Here is a 27,752-nt window from a genome sequence, read left to right on the forward strand (position 1 = left end):
ACCTAAAATTGTGTTTTACCTGGATGTAACAGTGGTTTTCCTGTCAATGATTGGGTTTCCTTGACTGAAATTAGATTTCTAATGTTGCGATTGGGTTGTTCTGAAGGGGATTAGGTTTCTCTGACTGGGATTGGGTTTCCCTGGTTGTGACTAGATTTTCTCTGGCTGTGACAGGGTTTTCCTGAACGATGGTCAGCCACTGGATCTATTGGTTGATTTTCTAGAGGTGCTCCCTGCCTCCTCCTTCAGAGATGTTGAGCTAAGGTCAGAGTGGGTGTGCATGGGTGAGAACTGAGACCCCTTTTCATATGTCCAGTCAAGTCTGAACAAAATAGAGACAAAGGGGCAACTACAGACAGGGCACTGAGATCATTTTTAGTTCCTTCAGTATACAGCTCTCCATAGAAAACTTGGAACCATTTTTAGAGCAAGTTAATATACTGCCACCTAAAATTGTGTTTTCCCTGGTTGAAACTGTGATTTTCCTGGCAATGACTGGCAGCATTAAAGATGAAGATCAGCTTCAGAAAATATCAATAACGACAACAATAACAGTTGTGGTATTTCTTAAGCACTTATTGGGTGTCCGGCACTCTTCCCAGTGCTGAAGATGATATAGCTAAATTGGGTTGGACACAGTCCCTGTCCCTCATAGGGCTCAGAGTCTTAAATCCCCATTTTACAGATGAGGCACAGAGAATTGAAGTGACTTGCCTAGGATCATACTTACTCCCAGGCCTGTGCTCTAACCAATAGGCAACACTGCTTGAGAAGGGCCCTTCTTGGCCAGCTCCATGGCCCACCCAGCCCAGTACTTTTTTTTTTGATTGGGCCACCAGAATGCTTGAAGGAACTGTTCGACAGTTGCCCTTCTGGATTGAAAATCAATTAATCAATCAAAGGTATTTATTGAGCACTTACTGTGGGTAGAGCACTGAACTAAACACTTGTGAAAGCACAATACAATAGAGTTGGTAGACACAAACCCTCTCCACAAGGAGCTTACACTCTGTTGTATTTTCCCAAGTCAGTCAGTCAGTCAATCATATTTATTGAACGTCTCCTGGGCGCAGGCACTGTACTAAGCTCTTGGAATAGTACAGTATAACAATAAAACAGACACATTCCCTGCCCACAGTGAGCTGACAGCCTAGAAGGGGAGAGAGTGGAACTATGATACACCCTGAGTAGGCTCTCAATAAAATCCACTGAGAAGTGGTACCATTGATAGTTGGTTAAATCTCCATAAGCCAAGCATTTATCTTTCCTGGTTTTGGCCCTACTCCTTGTAGGGCTAATTTCCAGGAAAAGCTGAACATGAATCAGTGATGTTCTTTAGAGATGAAGCCAAGAACACTGTGCTGTGACCCTCTTAATCTCTGAACTCCCAGGAGCCACAGACAGCTTGGCTCTTCTCCAGTGTCCAAGGACTGGGGTGGTATGGGTTTTCCAGGGGTCTTGTTTAAGGCACCCTAGGGTCCTGCTGCCTCTGTAGCTAGGTGGTTATGCCAAGGCTAGCTAGAGTACTGGGCATACTACCACGGATTTCAGAATTCTGTAGGGTCGAACTGGAGCTCCCAAGTTGGGGTGGATATAAAAGTCCCGGTTGGGAGGTTTGTTAAAATATTGTTTCACACTGAGTGTCTGGGGACTGCTTGCTGATCCCTGAATGGTGCTTGTAGGTGCCCCTCTAACTTGGGCAGAGAACGGGTCCCAGCCCCTCTTCCCTCACCCTTCTGCATCTTCCCATGCACCCCTGCACCCTGGACCCCAAATGCTTAGCACAGTGCTTTGAACACAGTAAGCGCTCAATAAATATGATTGACTGACTGACCCTGGACCAGCCCCTCAGTGGGTACTCTGCACTTTTATCTCTGCCCACTGCAACAGCAGGCTGATCAGTGATCTGTTAATAGAGGGTCATAACCCCACTAAAATGCAGCTGGACATTTTATCAGATGGAAATGAGATTCTGAGCTGAAAAAAGAGTTGGCACCCTGAGGACAGCAAGGAGTCATCATTGAAAATGAGAAAAACAAAGCTTAGTAGGTTTTGTGTTCTTCTCTAAAGGGTATTTGTTTTGTGCTTACTATATTCCAGGCACTGTAATAGGCCTTGGGGTAGATGCAAGCTAATCAAGTTGGACACAGTCCATGTCCCAGATGGAGCTTACAGTCTTAAACCCCATTTTACAGATGAGGTGATTGAGGACCAGACAAGTGAAATGACTTGACAAAGGTCACCCAACAGCCAAGTGGTGGAGCCAGAGTTAGAACCCAGGTCCTTCTTTCTCCCAGGTCCTTGTGATCCATTAGTCTTGATAGGCCACATTGGAGATTTTGGCATGTCTGAGTGCAGGCCTAGCACAGAGATTTGGGGTTGGGGACAACAGGGAGACCACATCAATTCCTCTAATGAAGTATCCCCTCCAAGCACGTAGTCCAGGACTTCCCTTCTAACCAGTGCTTGCCATGGGGACGTTCCAGTTATGGGCATATTCAATTCCTCAGGGGAATTTTCTCCACTAAACTATAAGCTCCTGTGGGAAGGGAACATGTCTACCAACTCTACTGTATTGTTCTCTGCCAGGCACTTTGTATAGTGCTCAGCACACGGTAAGTCTTCAATAAAATGCCTCTGATTGATTTGCTCAGACATGTGTCAGAGCCAGAATAAATTTTTCCCCTAACTAAGCTGGGACTCGGATCCATCATCTTAGCAAAATTACACAGGCCTTTACCACCACTGTGACCACGTCCCACTTGGCAAGGTGAGTAGAGGCCATTCATCTCCTTCTGCAGCAGTGGAGGTGCAGATGAGGCTGCCAACTCCTCCTCCCTGTAACCCCTCACACTACCCACATAACCAAAGGAGACGGACAACAGGAATGAAGAGGGGAAGTTTGGGTGGCTATTGAAGGCTGAATATTTTGTGTTATCTAGGAACATGGGTCTGTCTTTATCTCCCTGTTCTTTAAGCTAAACTTCCATTCCTTGGATCTGGGGTATCTCTCCTCCGACCGGTTGTTCATGTCCTGCCTCTAGCCTGGAACTCCCTGTTGCTTATTATCTGATAGAAGATCACTCTTCCCACCTTCAAAGTCTCATGAAAATCACATCTCCTCCAAGAGGCCTCCTATGACTAAGATCTCAATCAATCAATCAGTCTATCAATCATATTTATTGAGCACTTTCTGTGTGCAGCGCACTGAATTAAGTGCTTGGGAGAGCACAGTATAACAGAGTTGTTAGATAGGGAACACGTCCCTGGCCACAAAGAGTGTAGAAGAGGAGACAGACATTAATATAAATAAATGAGTTAAGGATGTGTACCTAAGTGCTGAAGGGCTGAGGGGGCATTAATGAAGGGTGTAAATCTAAGTGCAAGGGTGACACAGAAGTGAACTGAACATGGATTGAATGGTTTTGTGGTAAAATGATCTGGGCAGCATAGTGAAATATTGAGTGGAAAGGGAAGAGACGCAAGGCAGGGAGATCAGCAAGGAGGCTGATACAACAATCAAGGTGGGTTAGGAGAAGCACTTGAATTAACATGATAGTTTGGATGGAGAGGAAAGGGAGGATTTCAGGGAAGTTGTGAAGGTAGAACTGACAGTATTTAATGACAGATTGAATATGTGGGGTGGGGAGAGAGAGGAATCAAGGATAATACTAAGGTTATGGGCTTGTGAGACAGGAAGGATGGTGTTGCTGTCTACAGTTATGAGAAAATCAGGGAAAGGACAGGGTTTGGATGGAAAAATAAGTTCTATTTTGGACATGTTCACTTTCAGGTGGGATATCCAAGTAGAGATGTCCTTAAGGGAGGAGGAAATAAGAGACTGGAGAGAAGGACACATATCAAGGCTGGAGATGTAGATTTGGGAATCAACCACCTAGAGATAGTAGTTAAAGCCATGGGAGAAATGAGTTCTCCAAAGGAATGGGTGTAGATGGAAAATAGAAGGGGACTTAGAACGGAACCTTGAGGGACTCCCACAGTTAGGGGGTGGGAGGCAGAGGAGGTGCCCATGAAAGAAGCTAAGAATGAGTGACCAGAGGAATAGGAGAAGAACCAGGAGAGGACAGTTGCATTGGAGCCAAAGTTGGATAATGTCTCCAAGAGAAAGGGGTGGTCAACAGTGCCAAAGACAGCTGAGAGCTTGTGGAGGATTAGGATGCAGTAGAGGCTGCTGGATTTGGCAAGAAGGAGATAATCTTTCCCTTTGAAAAAGCCCTTTCTGTGGACTGAAGGGGTTGGAAGCCAGATTGGAGGTGGTTAAGGAAAGAATTGAAGGGGAGGAAGCGGAAACAGTAGGAGGGAGATGAGATATTCATTCATTCATTTATTCAATTGTATTTAATGAGCACTTACTGTGTGCAGAGCACTGTGCTAAGCACTTGGAAATTACAATTTGGCAACAGATATAGACAATTCCTACCCAACAACAGGCTCACAGTCTAGAAGGGGGGAGACAGACAACAAAACCAAACAGACAGGCATAAATAGCATCAGTATAAATAAATAGAATTATAAATATATGCACATCATTAATCTAAATAAATAGAATAATAAATATGTATATATATACACAAATGCTTTGGGGTGGACAGCAGAGGGTAATAACTGGAGGGAGTAGAGGGATCCAGGGAGGGTTTTGGGGGACATAAGGGATATACGAGCATGCTTGAAATCAGTGGGGAAAAAGCCATGAGAGTGAACACTTGAAGCTTGCATTCAGGTATGGAAGAAGGGAGGGGTCAACTGCTTTGGTAAGTGCTTAGTAGAGTGCTGTGCACATAGTAAGCACTCAATAAATAACAGTGATCAATTGAAAGGTATGTAAGGATGGGTTGGAGGATGGAGGGGGTAGATTTTGAGAGCAGGCAGGAATTCTCTTCTTGAGATACTTCTGGGAAATATGGGAGAGTTGAAGAAGGGACAGGAGGAGGGAACTAGAGAGGTGCAGGGGAGACTTTAGGGAGATCATGCCTGATAGTTTCAATTTTCTTAATAAAGTACATGGCCAGGTCATTAGGGGCAAGAGATAGGGGAGGCGGTGGGACAGGGGGTTTGAGGAGAGAGTTTAATGTCTAGAAAAACTGGCAAAAAAGATGGGCATGGAAATCAATAAGGATGGAGAAATAAATTTGACGGGCAGAGGAGAGACAGAGTTAAAGCATGGAAGGATAAACTTGAGGTGGATGGGGTTGGCCTGTTATAATAATAATGATGGCATTTATTAAGCACTTACTATGTGCAAAGCACTTTTCTAAGCACTGGGGAGGTTACAAGGTGATCAGGTTGTCCCATGGAGGGCTCACAGTCTTAGTCCCCATTTTACAGATGAGGTAATTGAGGCACAGAGAAGTTAAGTGACTTGCCCAAAGTCACACAGCTGACAATTGGCGGAGATGGGATTTGAACACATGACCTCTGACTCCAAAGCTTGTGCTCTTTCCACTGAGCCACATTTCTGTTATCTGGATTTCCATTAGCAACATTTTATGGCTCATGCACAAGAGCAAAGTACATGGATTGTGGAGATGATTCAGGGCTGTGTGTTAGTGGTACGAGGTAAATGAAGGAATTGGGGAGCAAGTTAGTTAAGTTCAGTAGAGTGGGTGGTGTTTAGGGTGTCAATTTGGTCTTTAAAGGAAGTTAGTTTGGGTATGGACACTAAATAGGGCACGATGATGAGAAAATCGGATGGGGTTAAAAGATTAGAGATCTCTGTGGGGGAACTGGACCTCTTATCTTTTGACCCCATCCAATTTTTTCATCACCATGCCCCATTTAGTCTCCATACCCAAACTACATTCTCTTGATGGGGAACAGAATAGATCTACAGAAGGAGGTGTGTGGGAGAGAAGGCAAGTTAGGGGCTTGTAGTCAGATAAAGGGATTTCACAGTTAGTGAGGGTACAGATTGTACAGTGACTAGAGATACTGAGATTGAGGCATGTGTTCAACTTGGTGAATGGGCGAGCTGAAATGGAGCAGAAGGTTAGTGGAGTTACGGAGTGATAGAAAGCAGGCAGCAGAAGCATTGTCAGGAACATTTATGTGGATATTGAAGTCCCCAAGGATTAATGTAGGGATGGAGAAAGAGAGAAGGAATGCGAGAAAGGGATCAAAATGTTTCAAAAAGTTGGAGATGGGAGCTGGGGTATGATAGATGACCGTTTCTAGTATCCGAAGCAGGTGGTAGTGGTGGATGATAACGACTTCACTCTTCACTCAACCTCTTCAGTGTCACTCGCACTTTTTTTTAAATGGCATTTATTATGCGCTTACTATGTGCAAAGCACTGTTCTAAGCTCTGGGGAGGTTACAAGGTGATTAGGTTGTCCCACGGGGGGTTCACAGTCTTAATCATTTTACAGATGAGGTAACTGAGGCACAGAGAAGTTAAGTGACTTGCCTGAAGTCACACAGCTGACAATTGGCAGAGCCGGGATTTGACCCCACGACCTCTGACTCCAAAGTCCAGGCTCTTTTCCACTGAGCCACGCTGCTTCTCTGATTTGGGTTTCATTGGATTTCATTCATTCTTGGATTTCATTCTTGGATTTCATTCTTGGATTTCATTCATTCAATCGTATTTATTGAGCACTTACTGTGTGCAGAACATGGTCCTAAGCGCTTGGAAAGTACAATTCAGTGACAGATAGAGATAATCCCTACCCAACAACAGGCTCACAGTCAAGAAGGGGGAGACAGAAAACCAAACAAAACAAGTATACTGGCTTCAATAGCATCGAAATAGATAAATTGCATTATAGACATATGCACATCATTAATAAAATAAATAGAATAATAAATTACACAAGTGCTGTGGGGCGGGGAAGGGGGTAGAGAAGAGGGAGGGAGTAGGGGGAATGGAGATGGGGGAAGAGCAGAGGAAAAGGGGGGCTCAGTCTGGGAAGGCCTATTGGAGGAGGTGAGCTCTCAGTAGGGCTTTGAAGTGGGGAAGATAGCTAGTTTGGTGAATGTGAGGAAGGAGGGCATTCGAGGCCAGAAAAAATAAGGAACGCTTCACAAATTTGCATGTCATCCCCTTTACCCCACCCTTAGCCCCACAGCACTTATGTACATATATTAATATCTGTCTCTCCCTGTAGATTGTAAGCTCATGGTGGGCAGGGAACATGTCTTCCAAGTTCGTTGTGTTGTATGCCCCCAAGAGCTTAATACAGTGCTCTGCACACAGTAAGTACACAATAAATATGATTGATTGAGTGTCTGGAGTGGGTTGTGGAGGTGTCATGGATTTGCATCAGGTTCTTGCCCCCACAATCCAGAGAGATCAGCTTTCTCTGCCTGTCACATGCATAGTCATTGCGTCCCCAGGACACAGAACTACACATCTAATGGAGCTCAGAGTGCAACACAAGCAGCAAAAACATCAGTGTAATGAAGCACACTTTTCCCGTGCACATTATGCAGAATGGAACATCAGTTGCACATCAGTCTTTTCATGACATCCACAAACAAGAAAATGCTCTTGTTTCTGACTATGAAAGATGGCTATGTATATAGATGTGTGTGTGTGTGTGTGTGTGTGTGTGTGTGTGTGTGTGTGTGTGTGTGTTTATGCATGCATTCACTCGTCAGGAACCTTCCTTGGGAAAAAATTGATAAGCGCTCACAACGAGATAGAATACCCAATTGAAATGGAAAATGAATTATTCATCAGTTCAGTGGAAAGGTAGATTCGAATTTCATTTTTCCTGTTGTGTTTGAATAAATATGCTTGCCCTAAAATACGATCAAGCAAGAGGAAATGTACATGGCACTCAGTCCCCACAGGAATGCCCCAAATCTAAACTTCACTTTGCTCTGCAAAAGCTGCATGTTCCAAGAAAGGTTTGGAGTGCTGACTTGGAGGAGGGACTGGGGCTGAAGAGCTAATTGGGAGAAATTCTCAGAATGAGAAGCCGAGTGTCCTCATGGAATGAGTGTGGGACTGGGAGTCAGAGGACCTGGGTTCTAATCCCACTGTACCACTTGTTTGCTGTGTCATCCTGGACAAATCACTTAACTTCTCTGTGCCTCATGTACCTTGTCTGTTAAAAGGGGATTAAGACTGAGTCCCACATATGACATGGACTGTGTTCACCTACTTATCTCATATCTACCCCAGTGCTTAGTACAGGGCCTGGCACATAGTAAGTTTTTAGCAAACACTGAAAAAACGTTGCCTACCTTTCACCTTTCCTTCATGTCATTTCCACACCTGAAACCAGGAAAGAAGGCTATTGCAAGTGGGTACAAGATGCTGAGTTTCTGGAGTGGTATTTGGTTATCACCAGGGTGATCAAGGAGAGATTGTCTGGAACCTTTATTCCCACCCTCCCCATATTGCTGATTGGATTATATTCCTCTTGTTCTGCTGGACTGTCTTCTCCTGTGTCTGAATTGATTTCTGCGTAATTGCCCCAGCACTTAGAACAGAGCTGTGTTCATTGTAAAAGCTTTAGAATGTCAGGAATGATAACAAAGACGATAATAATCATGTCTTGGCCACATGTATGAAGAATGCCTTTAGTTTTTGCAGATGAGGCTATTGAGAGTGAGTGTTGGAATTTATTAAGCCCTTACTATTTGTCAAGCACGGTGCTCAGCTGAGGGATAGATTCAGCTCCTCACACTCAGCTTCAAGGCTCTCCATCACCTCACCCCCTCCTACCTCACCTCCCTTCTCTCCTTCTACAGCCCAGCCCGCTCCCTCTGCTCCTCTGCCGCTAATCTCCTCACCATGCCTCGTTCTCGCCTGTCCCACCGTTGACCCCCGGCCCACGTCATCCCCCTGGCCTGGAATGCCCTCCTTCCCCACATCTGCCAAGCTAGCTCTCTTCCTCCCTTCAAGGCCCTACTGAGAGCTCACCTCCTCCAGGAGGCCTTCCCAGACTGAGCCCCTCCTTCCTCTCCCCCTCCTCCCCCATCCTTCCCCCCCGGCCTTACTTCCTTCCCTTCCCAACAGCACCTGTGTATATGTATATATGTTTGTACGCATTTATTACTCTATTTATTTATTTATTTTACTTGTACATATTTATTCTACTTATTTCATTTTGTTAATATGTTTTGTTTTGTTCTCTGTCTCCCCCTTCTAGACTGTGAGCCCACTGTTGGGTAGGGACTGTCTCTATATGTTGCCAACTTGTACTTCCCAAGTGCTTAGTACAGTGCTCTGCACACAGTAAGTGCTCAATAAATACAATTGAATGAATGAAATTCAAGATAATCAAATTGGATACGGTCCCTATCCTACATGGAGCTCACAGCCTAATAGGAGGGAGAACAGATATAAATTCCTTATTGTAAAGGTCAGTAAAGTGAGGTACAGACAAGTTTAAGCCTTGTCCAAGGTCACACAGCAGGTAAGTGTCAGAGCCAGTAATAGAACCTGGGTCACCTGACTCTCAAGTCTATGCCATTTCCACTAGGCCATTGAGCAGGTGGCCGGAGCCCTTTCTCTGGTACTGAGTGCCACCCACAATGGCAGACAGTAAGCCCAGACTTGTACTTCCCAAGGGCTTAGTACAGTGCTCTGCACACAGTAAGTGCTCAATAAATACGATTGAATGAATGTCCCCCAATTTTGTTGCATGCATCTCCCTCTCAGTTGTAGGAGTAGGAGAAGAAGGAGTAAGGCGGCATTTAGCTCAGAGGAAATGTGTGACCTAGGGCAAGTCACTTAACTCCTCTGTTCCTCGGTTCCCTCATCTGTACTAAACGCTGTACTAAGCGCTTAGTACAGTCTGCATACAGTAAGTGCTTAATAAATACATTTGAATGATTGGATGAATCTGTAAAGTAGGATTTAAATGCTGATTCTCCTTTCCCCTTAGACTGTGAATCCCATGTAGGAAAGGACTGTGCCCAACCTGCTTTCATTGTATCTATCCCATTGTTTAGTATAGTGCTTAGTAGTAGTTTCAGCATCCATCCTCTCTCCACCTTGGCTCCTGTCAATGAATCTCTTAGTGGCACCCATAGTCACAGGAATTTGGGATGGGAGCACCATGGCTAAGGAGTGAGGCAGGGAGCAGGGTGTGGGGCTGAGAGAGGGCAGGTCCCCTGTGGCTAAGGAGTGAGGCAAGGAGCTGGTTGGGGTTAGGAGGGTGGGGACAGGCTAAGAGGGGCCTCTGTGGCTCAGGAGATGTCAGACAGGCTTTGGTCAAGGTGACCTCTGACAGACACTTTGGTCAAATGGCACAAGTGACATCATCACAGCGTGGCTCATGCCCGCCATGGCACAGGTGATGTCACACACCATGCCTCATCTGGTGTCTGATGTCTGTTACCCATAAGGATGGCCAAGAGCTTCTGAGCTGCACATGGGAGCCGAGCAGGGTTCGGCCAGAGGAGGAGGGTGCCAAATTTCACCCCCTGCCTGACCCTGGGCAGAGTCCCTATGGTGGGGTGGCTCAAGCCACTCATCCCCTCCCTGAGTGAACGGTGGCCGCTACTGATCTTGTGATCCCCTCGTCTAGCACCAGTTGCCTGGGGGGCCCTGGTAGAGCGACACTAGAAAGCCCCACTGTCCCCATCACCGAGAAGGAGTTCCTACCTGGGCTATGCTTCCCTCTGACACTGGATACTTGCTTCTGGAACTCTGATTGTGGGCCTTTAGCACAGAGCGCTAGTTTGCAGGTATGGGACCTGACCACAAAAGCTTTGTCCATCTTCAGCCTCATGTCAGTAGCACTCCAGAAGAAAATCCCTCACAGGGTTTGAAAATTTCCAATTTTCTGTTGGATAAAAAGGTAAAATAAGACAGCTCCGCATGGCTTAGTGGCAGAGCGGTGGCCTGGGAGTCAGAAAGACCTGGGTTCTAATCCTGGCACTGTCATGTGTCTTCTGTGTGGCTTTGGAAAGTTACTTCACTTTTCTGGGCCTCAGTTACCTCATCTAGAAAATAGGGATTAAGACCGTGAGCCCTTTATAGGACAGGGACTGTGTCCAACCCAATTATGTTGTATCTACCCTAGAATTTAGTACTGTGCCTCACACATAGTAAGCGTTCAATAAATACCACAATTATTATTATTATTTGGGGAAGATGATGGAATCCTTCCAATTCTTTACTTGATCTCCAGATCTTCCTGCCTTTCACAGGTACACATGGGAGCTGGCTCTTGTCCAAGTTTAGGGATTTCCCCTCTGCCCACCAGACCCTTCGCCCAGAGATCATTCAGAATACTCTCTGTCAGAGAGCATTGTCTCTGTGCTTAAGCATCGGAGCATGTGGGCACTCACTTCCCCCACTTTCTCCCGCTCCATCCCATAGCAGTTCTGCACATATCTCTACACTCTTGCTTTCCTCTGCCTTTTTACTTGCTTTCCTATCTGTCTCCCCTGGCTGGACTGTGATCTTCTTGAAGGAAGGGATCAAGTCTACTGGCTGTGTTGCATCCTCTCAGGTGCTTGATGCAGTGCCCTGCACAGAGTGACTGCTCAATAAATAGCATTGATTGAATATGAGCCCTCTGAGGGGCAGGGACCACATCTAATTTCCATCTAATTTCTCACCCAGTGCTTAGTCCAGTGCTTTGCACACAGTAAATACTTAATACATACTATTACAACTAATACTACCTGTAATAGTATTTATTAAGCACTTAATGAAAACATAAAGATACACAGGAGGAGTTAGATATGGTTCTTGTCATTCATTCATTGTCATATTTATTGAGCACTTACTGTGTACAGAGCACTGTACTAAGCGCTTGGGAAATACAAATTGGCAACATATAGAGACAGTCCGTACCCAACAATGGGCTCACAGTCTAGAAGGCGGAGACAGACAACGTAACAAAACAAGTCCCCTGAGGGGTTCAAAATCTGAGAGTACAAGTGGGGAGGAGGGACAGGAGACAGGCACAGTAGGAACAATGATGAAACAGCACACGATGCAGACAAAGACACAAAATAAAGACAAAATCACTAGAGTGTTGAGGCTACAGGAACAGAATTCTAGGCTCTTTGGTAATCAGAGTTCAGGTCACACTCACAGCCACAGCAACCACTATAGCATGAACAGCCTTTCTGGAGTTTTTGTGGAGGCCTCGTGCTGTGAATGTTTTTCTCTCTTGCTCTGGGTTGGTGGAAGGCTGGACAGGATGGAGTCTCCTGGGTTTCTTGGAGGAGAGTTGGGGCTCGTCTGTGGGAAGTGGTGAACCAGGCTATCCGGTTGGGGGGACCCTTGGTAGCAGGAGGGAAGATGGAGGCTGCCATGGTACTTTTCTCAGTGGCAATGGACTAGTCCAAGAGCACAAAGGAGCACCTTTAATCCCTGCCCCGACGTGCACATAGCATGTATGGAGTCGGGACTCTCAATAGTGGGAGGGAATGCAGTGTTTACCATCGATGGGATGCTTTTCTCAGGAGCAGTGAAGGGGTCTGATTGCACAGAAAGCAGCCTTTTCCCTGACCCACTGTGTACAAAGCATGCTGGGAGCAGGGACTCTCAGTGGTAGGAAGGAAATCGACGGTTACCATGGATGGGATGCTTTTCCTGGGGACAATGGACGGGTCCAAGAGCTTGTAGGAACTGATTTTATTCCCAACCTGGCATGCACAGAGCATGTCCAGAACAGGGACCCTTGATGGTGGGAGGGAAGTGGGTGGTTACTGAGTGCTTGGTATGTAAAAAAAAAAAAAGAAGAGAGAATTGTGGTATGTGTTAGGCACTTTCTTTGTACTAGGCACTGTACTAAGTGCTGGGTTGGCTACAAGCAAACTGGGTTGAAAACAGTCCCTGTTCCATGTGAGGCTTACAGTCTCAATCCCCATTTACTGATGAGATAACTGAGGCACAGAGAAGTGAAATGACTTGTCCAAGATCACAAAGTGGACAATTGGAGGAGCCGGGATTAGAACCCAAAAACTTCTGACTCCCAGGCCCATACTCTAACCACTGTGTCACGCTGTATAGGAAGTGCTTAACAAATACCACTGTTATTACTATGCCAATCAATCCAGCAATTAATAGCATTAATTGAGCATTTACTCTGAGCCGAACACTGTACTGTAAGCTTGTTGTGGGAAGGGAATGTATCTGTTTATTGTTATAGTGTACTCTCCTAAGTGTTTAATACAGTTCTCTACACACAGTAAGCGCTCAATAAATATGATTGAATGAATTAATATTAAGCCCTTAAGAGAAAACATTAGAGTAAGTAGATATGGTCATTGCCCTCAAGGAGCTGGAAATGAAGTGGTGGATATGGGCACTAAAATAGATTGATTCCAGTTTGGGGGAAGCAAGAGAGTTAGAGGATTTGCACATCTGGCATCAGACAAAAGCTCTGCCTTTGGCCCAGGTTGTTGACTGAATAACTAACCATAGCCTCTTGTCTCCCTCCCCTTTCTCCTCCAACACTCTGCTATTCCAGAGCGACTATTCGAGTGACACAGAGAGTGAAGACAATTTCCTCATGATGCCTCCACGGGACCACCTTGGGCTCAGCGTCTTTTCCATGCTCTGCTGCTTCTGGCCGCTAGGAATTGCTGCCTTTTATCTGTCCCACGAGGTAAAGTGGAAGGAATACGGCTTCTCTAACTCCTCTGGCTTGACTGACTTGGGCATCAGAGCTGAAAGTGTCCAGGGATGTGGGGGTACGCATGGGCGGGAGGTGTGGGGTCCCGGGGGAGGGAAGAGCAGCAACAGATAAGCGAAGGAGAGGTGCTGTCCACGGCTAGGGTACTCTGTTTTCACTCTGTACATTTTACATTCTTTTTTTATGGTATTTGTTAAGCACTTACTATGTACCAGGCACTGTCCTAAGTGCTGGGCACTATACTAAGCTCTGATTCTCCTGATAACTACCCATGCCATGTAGCTATGGTGGGAGCTGCTACCCTTTAGATATCCTGACTGGTGATTGGCACAGTCAAGGAAATGTGGGGTTCACTGACCTTTCTTCACCCATCCTAGTCACCAGGAGCATTTCTTGGTGGATAGGTTAGCTGGAACCCAGTTGAATAGCTACCCTCTGTGAGAGGGAAAGTGTGAGTCACTCAGAAAGTTCTCAATGAATGTCAAAAGTCAACAACTGAAGAGTATCTATTTTTAACACACTACAGCTATGAGCCACTAAGGAGGGATTGCACCTATCCCCTCTAGACTGTAAAATCATTGTGGGCAGGAAATGTGACTCATATTGCTGTGTTCTACTCTCCCAAGCATTTAGTACAGTGCCCTGAACCTAGGAAGCACTCAATAAGTACAATAGATGGATTGATCGGTTGATTGATCCAAAAGATAAACCACTCCTGTCTCCTGGTTGTGATTTAAGCCCACAAAAGGGACATGTATCTGGACTCCATGAGCTTCTGGGCCTCTCGCCTTCCTACCGGCCCTCTGCCGGTCTTTGTTCTTACCGGGTTTCAGTCATTTCGACATGTCATCTAGATGACACTGCACACCACCCACTGGTTGCCTGCTGAAATGTACCTAGGCTGGTACGCTTCCCACCTTCCTAGGCTGATGATGGAGGAGGTTGCAACCTCCCCAGATCCCAAACCTCCTCCCCCTCTATGAAAGCTGCCCAGGACCTCTAGCCCTAGTTTTCAGGACCAGTGATCTTGAGGAACATCAGTGCCTTTTCCTCAGAGAGCATTACTTCCAGGGCTCATTTATAGCAACAAGCCACATCCACTGGGAATGGAAGGGGGAGGGATGGGTGCAGGAAGTGGGGCTGCTTGCTGTGTTTGAAAAACTGAGGGCTAGTGGGTTCCATGTGGCTGGAAGCGTAAAGGAAATATCTCTTCTCTGCTCACTGTTTCTCTCCTTGGAAATGCCCCTTTCTACTTCCTGCTTCCTCAGTGGGCTCTGGTAGGGGGAAGCAGGGAGCTTCACTGCATCATTGATTAGCATTTTTTATGGTATTTGTTAATAATAATAGTGGCATTTGTTAAGCGCTTACTATGTGACCGTCACTGTTCTAAGAGCTGGGATAGATCCAAATTAATCAGGTTTGACTGGGGCTTACAGGTTTAATTCTCAGTTTACAGGTGAGGTAACAGAGACACAGAGAAGTTAAGTGATTTGCTCAAGGTTACACAGCAGACAAGTGGTGGAACCTAGAACCCAGGTCTGTTGACTCCCAGGTCTGTGCTGCATTTATCTAGTAGGCCATGCTGCATTTTATTAAGCAGTGTGGCCTAGTGGATAGAACATGGGCTGGGGAGTCAGAAGGACCTGGGTTCATTCATTCATTCACTCATTCATTCATTCATTCATTCATTCAATCATATTTATTGAGTGCTTACTGTGTGCAGAGCACTGTACTAAGTGCTGGGGAAGTACAAGTTGGCAACATATAGAGACGGTCCCTACCCAACAACGGGCTCACAGTCTAGAAGGGGGAGACAGACAACAAAGCAAAACATGTGGTCAGGTGTCAAGTCATCAGAATAAATAGAAGTAAAGCTAGATGCACATCATCGACAAAATAAATAGAATAGTAAATATGTACAAGTAAAATAGAGTAATAAATCTGTACAAACATATATACAGGTGCAGTGGGGAGGGGGGTAAGGTGGGGGGGATGGGGAAGGGAAGAGGAAAAAGGGGGCCCAGTCTGGGAAGGCTTCCTGGAGGAGGTGAGCTCTCAGTAGGGCTTTGAAAGGAGGAAGAGAGCTAGCTTGGCGGATGAGCGGAGAGAGGTCATTCCAGGTCAGGGGGACATGGGCCAGGGATCAACGGCAGGACAGGTGAGAATGAGGCACAGTGAGGAGGTTAGCAGCAGAGGAGTGGAGGGTGCAGGCTGGGCTGTAGAAGGAGAGAAGGGAGTTGAGGTAGGAGGTGGTAAGGTGATGGACAGCCTTGAAGCCGAGAGTGAGGGGTTTTTGCTTGTTCCAATGCGGATTCTGCCTATTGCTTGCTGTGTGACTTTGGGTATGTCACTTTGCTTCTCTGTGCTCCAGTTACCTCACCTGAAAAATGGGCATTTAGACTGTGAGCCCTCTGAGGGAAAGGGACTGTATCCGACCCCATTATCTTGTATTTCCCTCCTAGCATTTAGTACAGTGCCTGGCACATAGTAAGCACTTTACAAACATCACAATTCTTCTTCTTATTATTATTAAGCACTTACTGGAGGCAGAGGACTGTACCATTTTACTTGGGAGAGTGCAATGTTTATTACTCTATTTTATTTGTTCATACTTACTATATTTATTTTATTAATGATGTATATATAGCTATAATTCTATTTATTCTGATAGTATTGACACTTGTCCACTTGTTTTGTTTTGATGTCTGTCTCTACCTTCTAGACTGTGAGCCCGTTGTCGGGTAGGGACCATCTCTATATGTTGCCGGTTTGTACTTCCCAAGTGCTTAGTACCGTGCTCTGCACACAGTAAGTGCTCAATAAATACAATTGAATGAATGAACAACAGAGAAGTAGTTTCATGTAGTGGATAGGGGATAGTCCTGGAAGTCAGAAGGTCATGGGTTCTAATCCCAGAACCACCACTTGTCTGCTGTGTGACCTTGGGCACACTTCACTTCTCTAGGCCTTAGTTACCTCACCTGTAAATGGGGATTGAAACTGGTGAGCCCCACATGGGCCAGGGACTGTGTCCAACCCAATTTACTTGTATCCACTCCAGTGCTTAGTATAGTGCCTGGCACATAGTATGCGCTTAAAAATACCATCATTATTAATCAATCAATTCATGGGATTTATTGAGCACTTTCTGTCCTTGCCCAAAGTCACACAGCTGACAAGTGGTGGAGGTAGGATTAAAACCCGTGACCCCTGGCTCCCAAGCCCGGGCTCTTGCCAGTGAGTCACGCTGCTTCTCTGTACCAGGTGTTTGGCAGAGAATGATACAGTGGACTTGTAGATATGCTACCTGCCCAAAAGGAGCTCACATTTTAGAGGGAGGAGCTCACAGTTTAGAGGAGGTCACAGTAGAGTTAGTTACACAGCCCCTGCCTTAAAGGGGTTTATAATCTAGATGCATCTGCCACTCTCCTACAGATTCTGCCCAAGCTGGAGAACTTCCATGCTCCAGTGTAATCTTGCAAGGCAGCCCTGGAACCCACGGAGCAGCTGGGAGTCCTGCTCTACTGATAGTTGGGGCAGGGTGGGATGAAGAAGTTTGCCCTTAGCTCTGGTGAAAGGTGGAGGAGGGAGAAAGGAGGAGGGAAGAGGAAATTTGGGGAGGGCAATACTGTAGAGACCCAGCACCTGTATATATGTATATATGTTTGTACATATTTATTACTCTATTTATTTATTTTACTTGTACATATCTATTCTATTTATTTTATTTTGTTAATATGTTTGGTTTTGTTCTCTGTCTACCCCTTCTAGACTGTGAGCCCACTGTTGGATAGGGACTGTCTCTATATGTTGCCAACTTGTACTTCCCAAGCGCTTAGTACAGTGCTCTGCACACAGTAAGCGCTCAATAAATACGATTGATTGATTGACTGATTGATTCTAGACTGTGAGCCCACTGTTGGGTAGGGACCATCTCTATATGTTGCCAACTTGGACTTCCCAAGCACTTAGTACAGTGCTCTGCGCACAGTAAGCACTCAATAAATACGATTGATTGATTGATTGATTGATCCTCCTCTCCCCCTCCTTCCCCTCCCCACAGCTGCTGTATATATGTATATATGTTTGTACATATTTATTTTACTTGTACATATTTATTCTATTTATTTTACTTGGTTTAGATGTTTTGTTTTGTTGTCCGTCTCCCCCTCTAGACTGTGAGCCCGCTGTTGGGTAGGGACCGTCTCTATATGTTGCCAACTTGTACTTCCCAAGTGTTTAGTACAGTGCTCTGCACACAGGAAGCGCTCAATAAATACTATTGAATGAATGAATGAATGGAGAAAAGAGTGTGGCAGGTTAATTCCTGAATTGTGCTTCCTTGAGGGTTGTTTCTTGAAAGGCATTCCCACCTGAATACAGTCATTATTGCTGCATTGTGATTCTTGTCATTCTTGGAAACCTGTAACCTCACTGTGGGCAGGGAAGGTCTGGTAATTCTGTTGTACTGTACTCTCCCAAGCACTTAGAACAGTGCTCTGCCTGTAGTAAGCACTCAATAAATGCCACTGATTGATTGATTGATTGATTAACCAAAAAATTGGGTTCTGTCAACTATTGTTTCAATGGTAAGCATGTAGTTAGGATGAAGGTGGTTCAAAAATGATTGAAGCAGGAGCTACGGAGGGTTAACAGTGGTTAGACCTCAACCTCTAAATCTTGTTTAAGTCATTTGCATTGTGTTTTAATATCACATACACTATTTTCCAGGAAATTGTATGTAATAAACCTATGGTAACAGTGAACCTTAAAAACTTAAGTTAGTTCCATCTGAGCTCTTCCCGAGTGTGAAACACTATACTAGGAGCTTGAAAGTCTATAGCAGAAGCAAGATACCCATTCATTGCCTTCAGAGAGCTGATAATCTAATGGAAGGGAGGATTTTAGCAACTGGAACCCCTATATATGCTAATGAACTGAGGAAGCAATTTGGATTCTGAACAATCAATCAATCGTATTTATTGAGCACTTAACTGTCCTACAGGTGCTCAAAATCCCATTTCTAGAGATTTCAACATAACTAGACATGGACTTCAGACGCAGTGTGCTACTGAAGAGAGAGAGAGAGAGAGAGAGAGAGAGAGAGAGAGAGAGAGAGAGAGAGAGAGAGAGAGAGAGAGAGAGAGAGAGAGAGAGAGAGAGAGAGAGAGAGAGAGAGAGAGAGAGAGAGAGAGAGAGAGAGAGAGGTCTATTTTTGTTCTTTGTTCTGTTTTTGTCTCCTAAGAATGAGACTATTTTAAAGCAGAGCTACACTAACATACTTTTTGTATAAGGACCAGATTAGAAACAGGAGCATTCCCATGGAATAGTGGATAGAGTACAAGCCTGGGCATCAGAAGGTCATGGGTTCTAATTCTGGCTATGCTACTTGTCCGCTGACCTTGGGCATGTCACTTCACTTCTCTGTACCTCAGTTCCCTCATCTGTAAAATGGGGATTGAGACTGTGAGCCCCACATGGGACAAGGACCATGTCTAACCCGATTTGCTTGTATCCACTTCAGCACTTACTACTGTGCCTGGCACAGCACGTAACAAATACCATTATCATTATTATTATTATAAGTCTCTCCCCACAAAGATCGTCAAGCGCAGCCATATCCGGTGCTAGGAATCAATCGATCAATGGCATTCATCAAGCACTTTATTGTGTGCAGAGCACTGTACTAGGCGCTCAGGAGAGTACAATACAGCAGAGTTGGTAGACACATTCCCTGCCCTCAACAAGCTTACAATCTAGATGGCCCAAAAAGGGTCTGAAACTGTTATTCCAGGTGCAAATGGAAGGGATGCACAGCTTTAGAAATCTAATAATAATAATAATAATAATAATAATGCCATTTATTAAGTGCTTACTATGTGCAAGGCACTGTTCTAAATGCTGGGGAGGTTACAAGGTGATCATGTTATACCACGGGGGGCTCACAGTCTAATATTTGTGTTGCCAGCCCTGCCTGTGCCTGAATGCTTTCATTGGTTCTCTGGGAAAGCTGAGAAATATATTGATCAATTGATAGTATTTGTTGAGTTTGCTCTGGGCAAAGCACTGTACTAAGTGCCTGGGAGAGTACAATGTGACTGAGTCAGTAGAAAAAGTCCCCGCACTCAAGGATTCTTACCCCCTCCTACCTTACCTCTGTGATTTCCTATTACAACCCAGCCCTTGCATTTCATTCCTCTAAGGTCACCCTAATCACTGTACCTCAATCTCGTCTATCTCACCACCAACACCTTGTCCACATCCTGCCTCTGTCCTGGAACTCCCTACCCCTTCTTATCTGATGGATGGTCGTTCTCCACACCTTCAAAGCTGCATTAAAAGCACAACTCCTCCAAGTTGACTTCTGTGACTAGCCGTCATTTCCTCTTCCCCCACTCTCTTCTGGGACACTCTTGCACTTGGATTTCTACCCTTTATTCACCTACCCGCAGTCCCGTAGCACTTATGCACTCGTCTGCAATGCATTTATTTATAGGAATGTCTGTCTTCCCATCTGTATTGTAAACTCCTTTGGGGCAGGGACCATGTCTACCAACACTATTATATTTTACTCTCTCAAGTGTTTAGTACAGTGCCCTACCCAATGTAAACAATCAATAAATATGACTGATTGATTAAATCATTGAAGGAGCTTACAATCTGATGGAGGCCCTTACAAAGTAGTGGAGACATGAAACATATGGAAGGGGTATTGGAAGGGTTCTGGAAGCCTGAGGAGCCCTTGGGATTGCAAACCTTACTCTTCAGTCCTTCCAAGTGGGCAATGCCTCCTTTGCAATGGTAGTGGACTCCCCAAGCCCCAAGACCTCAGACTGCGGCTTGAGCCAGGTTCCTCTGAAGCAGAACCACCATGCTCATGAGCCATGAAGATGAGGTCCCAGGACCCCCCTGCCCACCTCTTTTTTAAAAATGGTATTTGTTAAGCACCTACTATGCCCAAGGTACTTTACTAAGCTCTGGGGTAGATACAAGCTAATCTGGTTGAACACAGTCCACATACCGTGTGGGACTTACAGTCTTAATATACTCAGAATATAGATGCGGTAACTCAGACACCGAGAAGGGAAGTGACTTGCCCAAGGTCATGCAGTAGATCTGGGATTAGAACCCAGGTCCTCTGACTCCCAGACCTGTGCTCTTTCTACTAGGCAACACTGCTTCTTGATTATGCCCATGGCCTGTTGGGTTGGAAGAGTTTCCCAGTGAATTGGAAGCAGATATATGCAACTCCCTTCTCAGGCCCCCGGTTCCTCCCCCTCCTCCTTCCCTCACCCACAACGATCTGGCCTCCTACTTCATTAATAAAATTAAATCCATCAGGTCCAGCCTCCCAAGAGTCACTCCCCCCCTGCTCTAACCCCCCAGCTCTCAACACTCTCTGCTACTCTCCCATCCTTCCCAGCAGTATCCTCAGAGGAGCTCTCCTCCCTCCTCTCAAGTGCTACTCCGGGCACCTGTGCTTCTGACCCCATTGCCTCTCATCTCATGAAATTTTTCTCTCCGTCCCTTCTCCCCTCCTTAACTTCCATCTTCAACCGCTCACTCTCCACTGGTTCCTTCCCCTCTGCCTTCAAACATGCCCATGTCTCTCCCATCCTGTAAAAACCCTCTCTTGACCCCACCTCACCTTCTAGTTATCGTCCCATCTCCCTCCTACCATTCCTTTCCAAACTCCTTGAATGAGTTGTCTGCACGCGCTGCCTCGAATTCCTCAACACCAACTCTCTCCTCGACCCCCTCCAGTCTGGCTTCCATCCCCTACATTCCACAGAAACTGCCCTCTCAAAGGTCACCAATGACCTCCTGCTTGCCAAATCCAATGGCTCATACTCTATCCTAATCCTCCTCGACCTCTCAGCTGCCTTCGACACTGTGGACCACCCTCTTCTCCTCAACATGCTATCCAACCTTGGCTTCACAGACTCCGTCCTTTCCTGGTTCTCCTCTTATCTCTCTGGTCGTTCATTCTCAGTCTCTTTTGCAGGCTCCTCCTCCACCTCCCATCCCCTTACTGTGGGGGTTCCCCAAGGTTCAGTTCTTGGTCCCCTTCTGTTCTCGATCTACATTCACTCCCTTGGTGACCTCATTCGCTCCCACAGCTTCAACTATCATCTCTACGCTGATGACACCCAAATCTACATCTCTGCCCCTGCTCTCTCCCCCTCCCTCCAGGCTCGCATCTCCTCCTGCCTTCAGGACATTTCCATCTGGATGTCTGCCCGCCACCTAAAACTCAACATGTCCAAGACTGAACTCCTTGTCTTCCCTCCCATTCACTGTTGATGGCACTACCATCCTTCCCGTCTCACAAGCCCATAACCTTGGTGTCATCCTCGACTCCGCTCTTTCATTCACCCCTCACATCCAAGCCATCACCAAAACCTGCCAGTCTCAGCTCCGCAACATTGCCAAGATCCGCCTTTTCCTCTCCATCCAAACCACTACCCTGCTTGTTCACTGCTTAGTACAGTGCTCTGCACATAGTAAGCGCTCAATAAATACAATTGATTGATTGATTGATTGATTGATTGATTGTTCAAGCTCTCATCCTATCCCATCTGGACTACTGCATCAGCCTCCTCTCTGATCTCCCATCCTTGTGTCTCTCCCCACTTCAATCTATACTTCACGCCGCTGCCCGGATTGTCTTCATCCAGAAATGCTCTGGGCATGTTACTCCCCTCCTCAAAAATCTTCAGTGGCTACCAATCAACCTACACATCAAGCAGAAACTCCTCACCCTCGGCTTCAAGGCTGTCCATCACCTCACCCCCTCCTACCTCACCATACTTCTCTTTTGTTAATATGTTTTGTTTTGTTCTCTGTCTCCCCCTACTAGACTGTGAGCCCACTGTTGGGTAGAGACTGTCTTTATATGTTGCCAACTTGTAATTCCCAAGCACTTAGTACAGTGCTCTGCACACAGTAAGCTCTCAATAAATATGATTGATTGATTGATTGATTCTGACACTGCTTCCAGATCCTTTGTCATGTCCTCCAACATGGCAGCATAGAATATTTTGAACAGGACCTCACTAACATGGGGCCTTTCTGCTCTCAAATGGTGATGGGGGTAGGATCAGACAAGATATCTTCAACTCTGGCTTTCCAACCAATCCACTGTGGTGAACCTCTCAGTATTGCTGAATGCGCTTAGCAGTTGCCAGGTCTCCAGTCTGTGGATAGTGTTAAGTGTTTTTGTAAAGTCTATGGAGACAGTAAAGAGACCTTGAAGTTGCTCCCTGTCTTTTTTTATGTAACTGCCATGCTGCAAAGATCTCATCTTCTGCACTAAAGGCACATTATAATTTAGGAAATGCGTGAATAGCTGTGTTATTCAGTTGCTCATCCACAGGAACTCCAGGTAGAATCTTGCATGGAGTTGAAAGCAAAGAGATTCCTCCTTAGCGCCCACTCTCAGCTCTCTTCTTTTTTCATTAGAAGGTGGTATTTGCACTGAAATCTTTGAAGTCTTGTGGCATCATCTCAGTGTTCCATTTGCTGAGAAAAAGCTCTACAGGTTACATACCCCTCATTGCTTGACAATTTCAGCAGCAGTGTCATTAGATTTGGGTGCTTTACCCTTTTACAGTGCTTTGACTTCAAAAGGTATTTTCTACAGGAGTCAGAGCTAAGGTTTTTGGCTTCATGGAGTATTGAGTACTTATATGTGAGAGCACTGTGCTAAGCACTTGGGAAAGAATAATATAACAGAGTTGGCAGATTTGTTCTCTGCCAACAACCAGCTGGGGAGGGTGGTATTGTCAGAAGAGCATTCTTGCCCATAATGCATTGAAGCAGCGTGGCTCAATGGAAAAGAGCCCGGGCTTTGGAGTCAGAGGTCATGGGTTCAAATCCCGGCTCCGCCAATTGTCAGCTGTGTGACTTTGGGCAAGTCACTTAACTTCTCTGTGCCTCAGTTACCTCATCTGTAAAATGGGGATGAAGACTGTGAGCCCCCCGTGGGACAACCTGATCACCTTGTAACCTCCCCAGCGCTTAGAACAGTGCTTTGCACATAGTAAGCGCTTAATAAATGCCATTTAAAAAAAAAAAAAAAAAGAAGGTGGTTCTGCCCGAGTTCTGCAATGGTGGGTAGAAGCGTGGCTTGATGGATAGAGCATGGGCCCGGGAGACTGAAAGACCAGGTTTCTAATTCCAGGTCTGCCACTTTTAAGCTGTGTGACCTTGAGCAAGTCACTTCACTACTCTGTGCCTCAGGAACCTCATCTATAAAATGGGGATTAAGACTATGTGGGACAGGGACTATGCCCAACCTGATTATCTTGTAACTACCCCAGCACTTAGAACCGTGCTTGACACAAAGTAAGTACTTAACAAGTGCCATCATTATTATTATCACTATTACTGTTATTTTAGTGTGAATGGGGCTATTCAGCACTTTGGGCACTGAGTACCAGTCCTTAGTTAGGTGGTGCTCGGTCTCTGCTGGATCCCATCAGTTTTCACATCCCACTCCTGCTGACCCATGGTAGATGTATTGCCAATTCCAAGTTTTCTGTGAATTAATAAACTGGGTACTATTCAGATGGATAGATCTGTAAGCCTTAGGAATGTCAACCAGACCGGTCTGAGCTGAACCTTAAACCGTAAGCAGAAGCACCAGCTGGCCAGAGCAAGCAGCCGAGAAGGCATCTGAGGATCATGAGTTGAAGAGGGTCACGGCCAGTGTCTCAGCTACAGAAAATCACCCCAGAATCAATAATCACTCAGGCTCAAAATTCTGAGCTGAATCCTCTTTCCCTGATTCTCATTTTTTGCTCAGGAAATACTCAAGCAGAACCCCAAACTATTTCAGACTCATTTGAAAATGCAAGTGTGGGTGTTTTCAAATTACCTTGCTGACTCCAGCACTTTAGGAATTCTGGGAGCAAAAACAGTTTTGCCTAGGGTAGCCAAGCTAAACCAGATATGGAGAGCGCTTTTTTCCATTCAATTTCTTTTGCTTCAGTTGAATCTCCTACTTTAATTCTCTAAACCTTATCAAGGAATACAGTAAGTCAGGTCTAGCTGGGATCGTCTAGTGTATTAGAGGTAAGCTTTAAACAGAGTTGAGCCATTTCACAGTGGTCAGTGTGGATTTCAAGCGTGCCTTTTAGCAGCACGTGACACGAACTTGGGTCCAAGGAGCACAGTAATGTAGCTCCTATATGATGGGATCCAGGATCCCTATAGCCTTGCAGCGAATAAAGTGCTTCTGCATTCAGTTTTCTCAGCTTCAGGAGTGTGGTGCCTCTTTGAATTTTCACTTTCCAAGATTATATACCAGTAACCTTTTCAGGGCTCCCTCCCTGTCTGCTTCACACTATTTTTTTTGTTAGACTGGAACTCTGGCTCTGATGACAGAAGCAGTGTGGTCAAGTGGAAAGAGTCTGGGACTGAATCAGAGGACCTGGGTTCTAATGCAAGCTCTCACATTTCTGCTGTGTTATCTTGGGCAAGTCACTTAACTTCTCTGTGCCTCAGGTACCTCATCTGTAAAATGGGGATTAAATCCTATTTTTTCCTCCTTATACTGGGAGCTGCATGTAAGACAAGGACTGTGTACCACCTAATTAACTTGTATCTATCCCAGCTTTTAGAATAGTGATTGGCACATAATAAGCACTTAACAAGTACCATTATTATTACCATTGTTATCATTATTATCATAATTATTATTATCACACACCCACTTCAGCTGCCAGCAGATCTCAGGGAGAGAAAGGCTAGGCTGGATACCAGAACCTCTTGACTTCATTCACTCCCTGGATTCCTGAGGCTGCCTGGTGACTTCCACCCAACACCTCTCTATCTTTCTTCCTACCTCCTCATATCTTCAAGAGGGGCTTATAGATAATAATTCATCTTGTGAATGGTTGGAACTGTAGTGGTTCCTTTTCATTTGTATCAGTCAATCAGTCATTTGTACTTATTGAGTGTTTACTGTGTACTGTACTAAGCACTTGGGAGAGTACAACTTAACAATAAACAGACACAATCCCTGTCCACAACAAGCTTACAGTCTAGAGGGGGACAGACATTAATATAAATACACAAATGACAGATATGTTTTTAAGTTCTGTGGAGCTGGAGGTGGGATTAATAAAGGGAGCAATTCTGGGTGATGCAGAAGAGAGGAGAAGAGGGAAGGAGGGCTTGGAAGCAGAAACAAGAACTCAGACTGGATCTCTGCATATAGTAAGCACTCATTAAATACAATCAATTGATTGACAATTTATCTAGATACTTGGGTCCCAGAGTGTTTGGGATACTGAATTATTTGGGATACTGAAGGACCCAGCTGAAGATAGGATCTGTGCCAGGAGACAAGTTGCAGTAGTATGTGGGGGGTGTGTGTGGAGGGTGTGTGTGTGTGTGTGTGTGTGTGTGTGTGTGTGTGTGTGTGTGTGTGTGTGTGTGTGTGTGTGTGTGTGTGAGAGAGAGAGAGAGAGAGAAGCAGTGTGGCTTAGTGGAAAGAGCAAGGGCTTGGGAGTCAGAGGTTGTGGGTTCTAATCCCAGCTCCACAATTTATCAGTTGTGTGACTTTGGGCAAGTCACTTCACTTCTCTGTGCCTCAGTTACCTCACCTGTCAAATGGGGATTAAGACTGTGAACCCCACATGGGACAACGTGAGTACCTTGTATCTACGCCAGTGCTTAGAACAGTGCTTGGTACATAGTAAGCACTTAACAAGTAGCATTATTGTTATTATTATTTATTTGTTTTCTAACTGGATAAAGCAACTGCTTCCTATGTAGATGACACTGACTTTGCCATCTCCTTTCTCTAAGGATTTTGCCCGAATGAAACACTAATTTAGGTAGAGTCAAGATCATCCAGGTTTTGAGAAGGATCTGGTTGGTTGGAGCGTGGAAAACATCTTCCTAGTGAGAACTATCCAACAATCCCCCACCCTACTTATTGCAGATAATAATAATAATAACAATAATAGTGGTATTTTTAAAGCACTTACTATGTGCCAGACACTGTATTAAGTGCTGAGGTAGATAAAAGCAAATCAGGTTGGGCACTGTCCCTGTCCCACATGGGGCTCACAGTCTTAATCCCCATTTTACAAGTGACTTGCCCAAGGTCATACAGCAGATAAGTGGCAGAGCTGGAATTTGAAACCATGAGCTTCTGACCTCCAGGCCCATCTCTATCCATTACGCCATGCTGCTTCTCCACCCTTTGACTCAGCCTTTATTTTTCTTCACCACTTATGCTATTTAATATTATTAAGCTCTTACTATGTTCCAAACAATAGGGTAGATACAAAATAGCAAAATAATCAGATTAATCATAGTCCCTGTCCCACATGGGGCACACAGTCTAATAAGTAGAGTGGGTAGCATATCCCCATATTACAAATGATGATACCTGGAGTCAGAGAGGTTATGTGACTTTCCAAGGTCACACAGTAGTCTAGGGGCGGGGATATAATTGGAACCCATGTCCTCTGACTTGCAGTCCCATGCTCTTTCCACTGGATGCTGCTGCTACTCTAAACTTCCCTGTCCCTAGCCATGCCTTGTAGTCCCCTCTCTCTTCCACCAGGGTCTCCAGTGAAAGAAACCCTTATCCCCTTCCCTTCAAAGCTTTACTAAGATCACATCTTCTCCAAGAAGCCGTCCCCAATTAAGCCTTCTATTCCCCGGCTCGCTCTCCCTTCTGCATCATCTGTACAGTTGGATCTGTGCCGCCTGGACATTTGATATTCGCCCCCCCACCCCAACCCCATAGGCGTTATGGACATATATTTAAATTTTCTATTATAAATTACTTATTTATTCATATTAATCTCTGTCTCTCCCACTAGACTGTAAACTCATTATGGGCAGGGAATATGTCTGCTAATTCTGTTGTATCACACTCTCCCAAGCACTTAGTATAGTGCTTTTTTCTTTTTCCCTTTTCCTCTTTTTCCCCTTTTTCCTCTTCTCCTCCTCCTCCCCTCCCCATCATCCCCTCACTCTACCCCCACCTCTCGCCACAGCACTTGTGTATACTTGTAAATATTTATTACTCTATTTTATTAATGATATGTATATAGCCATAAATCTATTTATTCTAATGGTACTGACACCTGTTTATTTGTTTTGTTTTGTTGTCTGTCTCCCTCTTCTAGACTTGAGCCCATTATTGGGTAGGGACTG

At 45.2% G+C, this 27,752-nt stretch overlaps 1 protein-coding gene across 1 annotated transcript in view; it reads left to right on the forward strand.

Moving 5' to 3' along the window:
* Window positions 1-27,752, forward strand: part of SYNDIG1 (synapse differentiation inducing 1) — an 88,338-nt gene that overhangs the window by 39,056 nt on the left and 21,530 nt on the right. The window contains exon 3 of the mRNA XM_038749589.1: window positions 13,407-13,544. Within this exon, the coding sequence (XP_038605517.1) occupies window positions 13,407-13,544 (138 nt within the window). The remainder of the gene's footprint in view (window positions 1-13,406; window positions 13,545-27,752) is intronic.

Source organism: Tachyglossus aculeatus, chromosome 1 (genome assembly GCF_015852505.1).
Source record: "Tachyglossus aculeatus isolate mTacAcu1 chromosome 1, mTacAcu1.pri, whole genome shotgun sequence".
Classification (NCBI taxonomy): domain Eukaryota; kingdom Metazoa; phylum Chordata; class Mammalia; order Monotremata; family Tachyglossidae; genus Tachyglossus; species Tachyglossus aculeatus.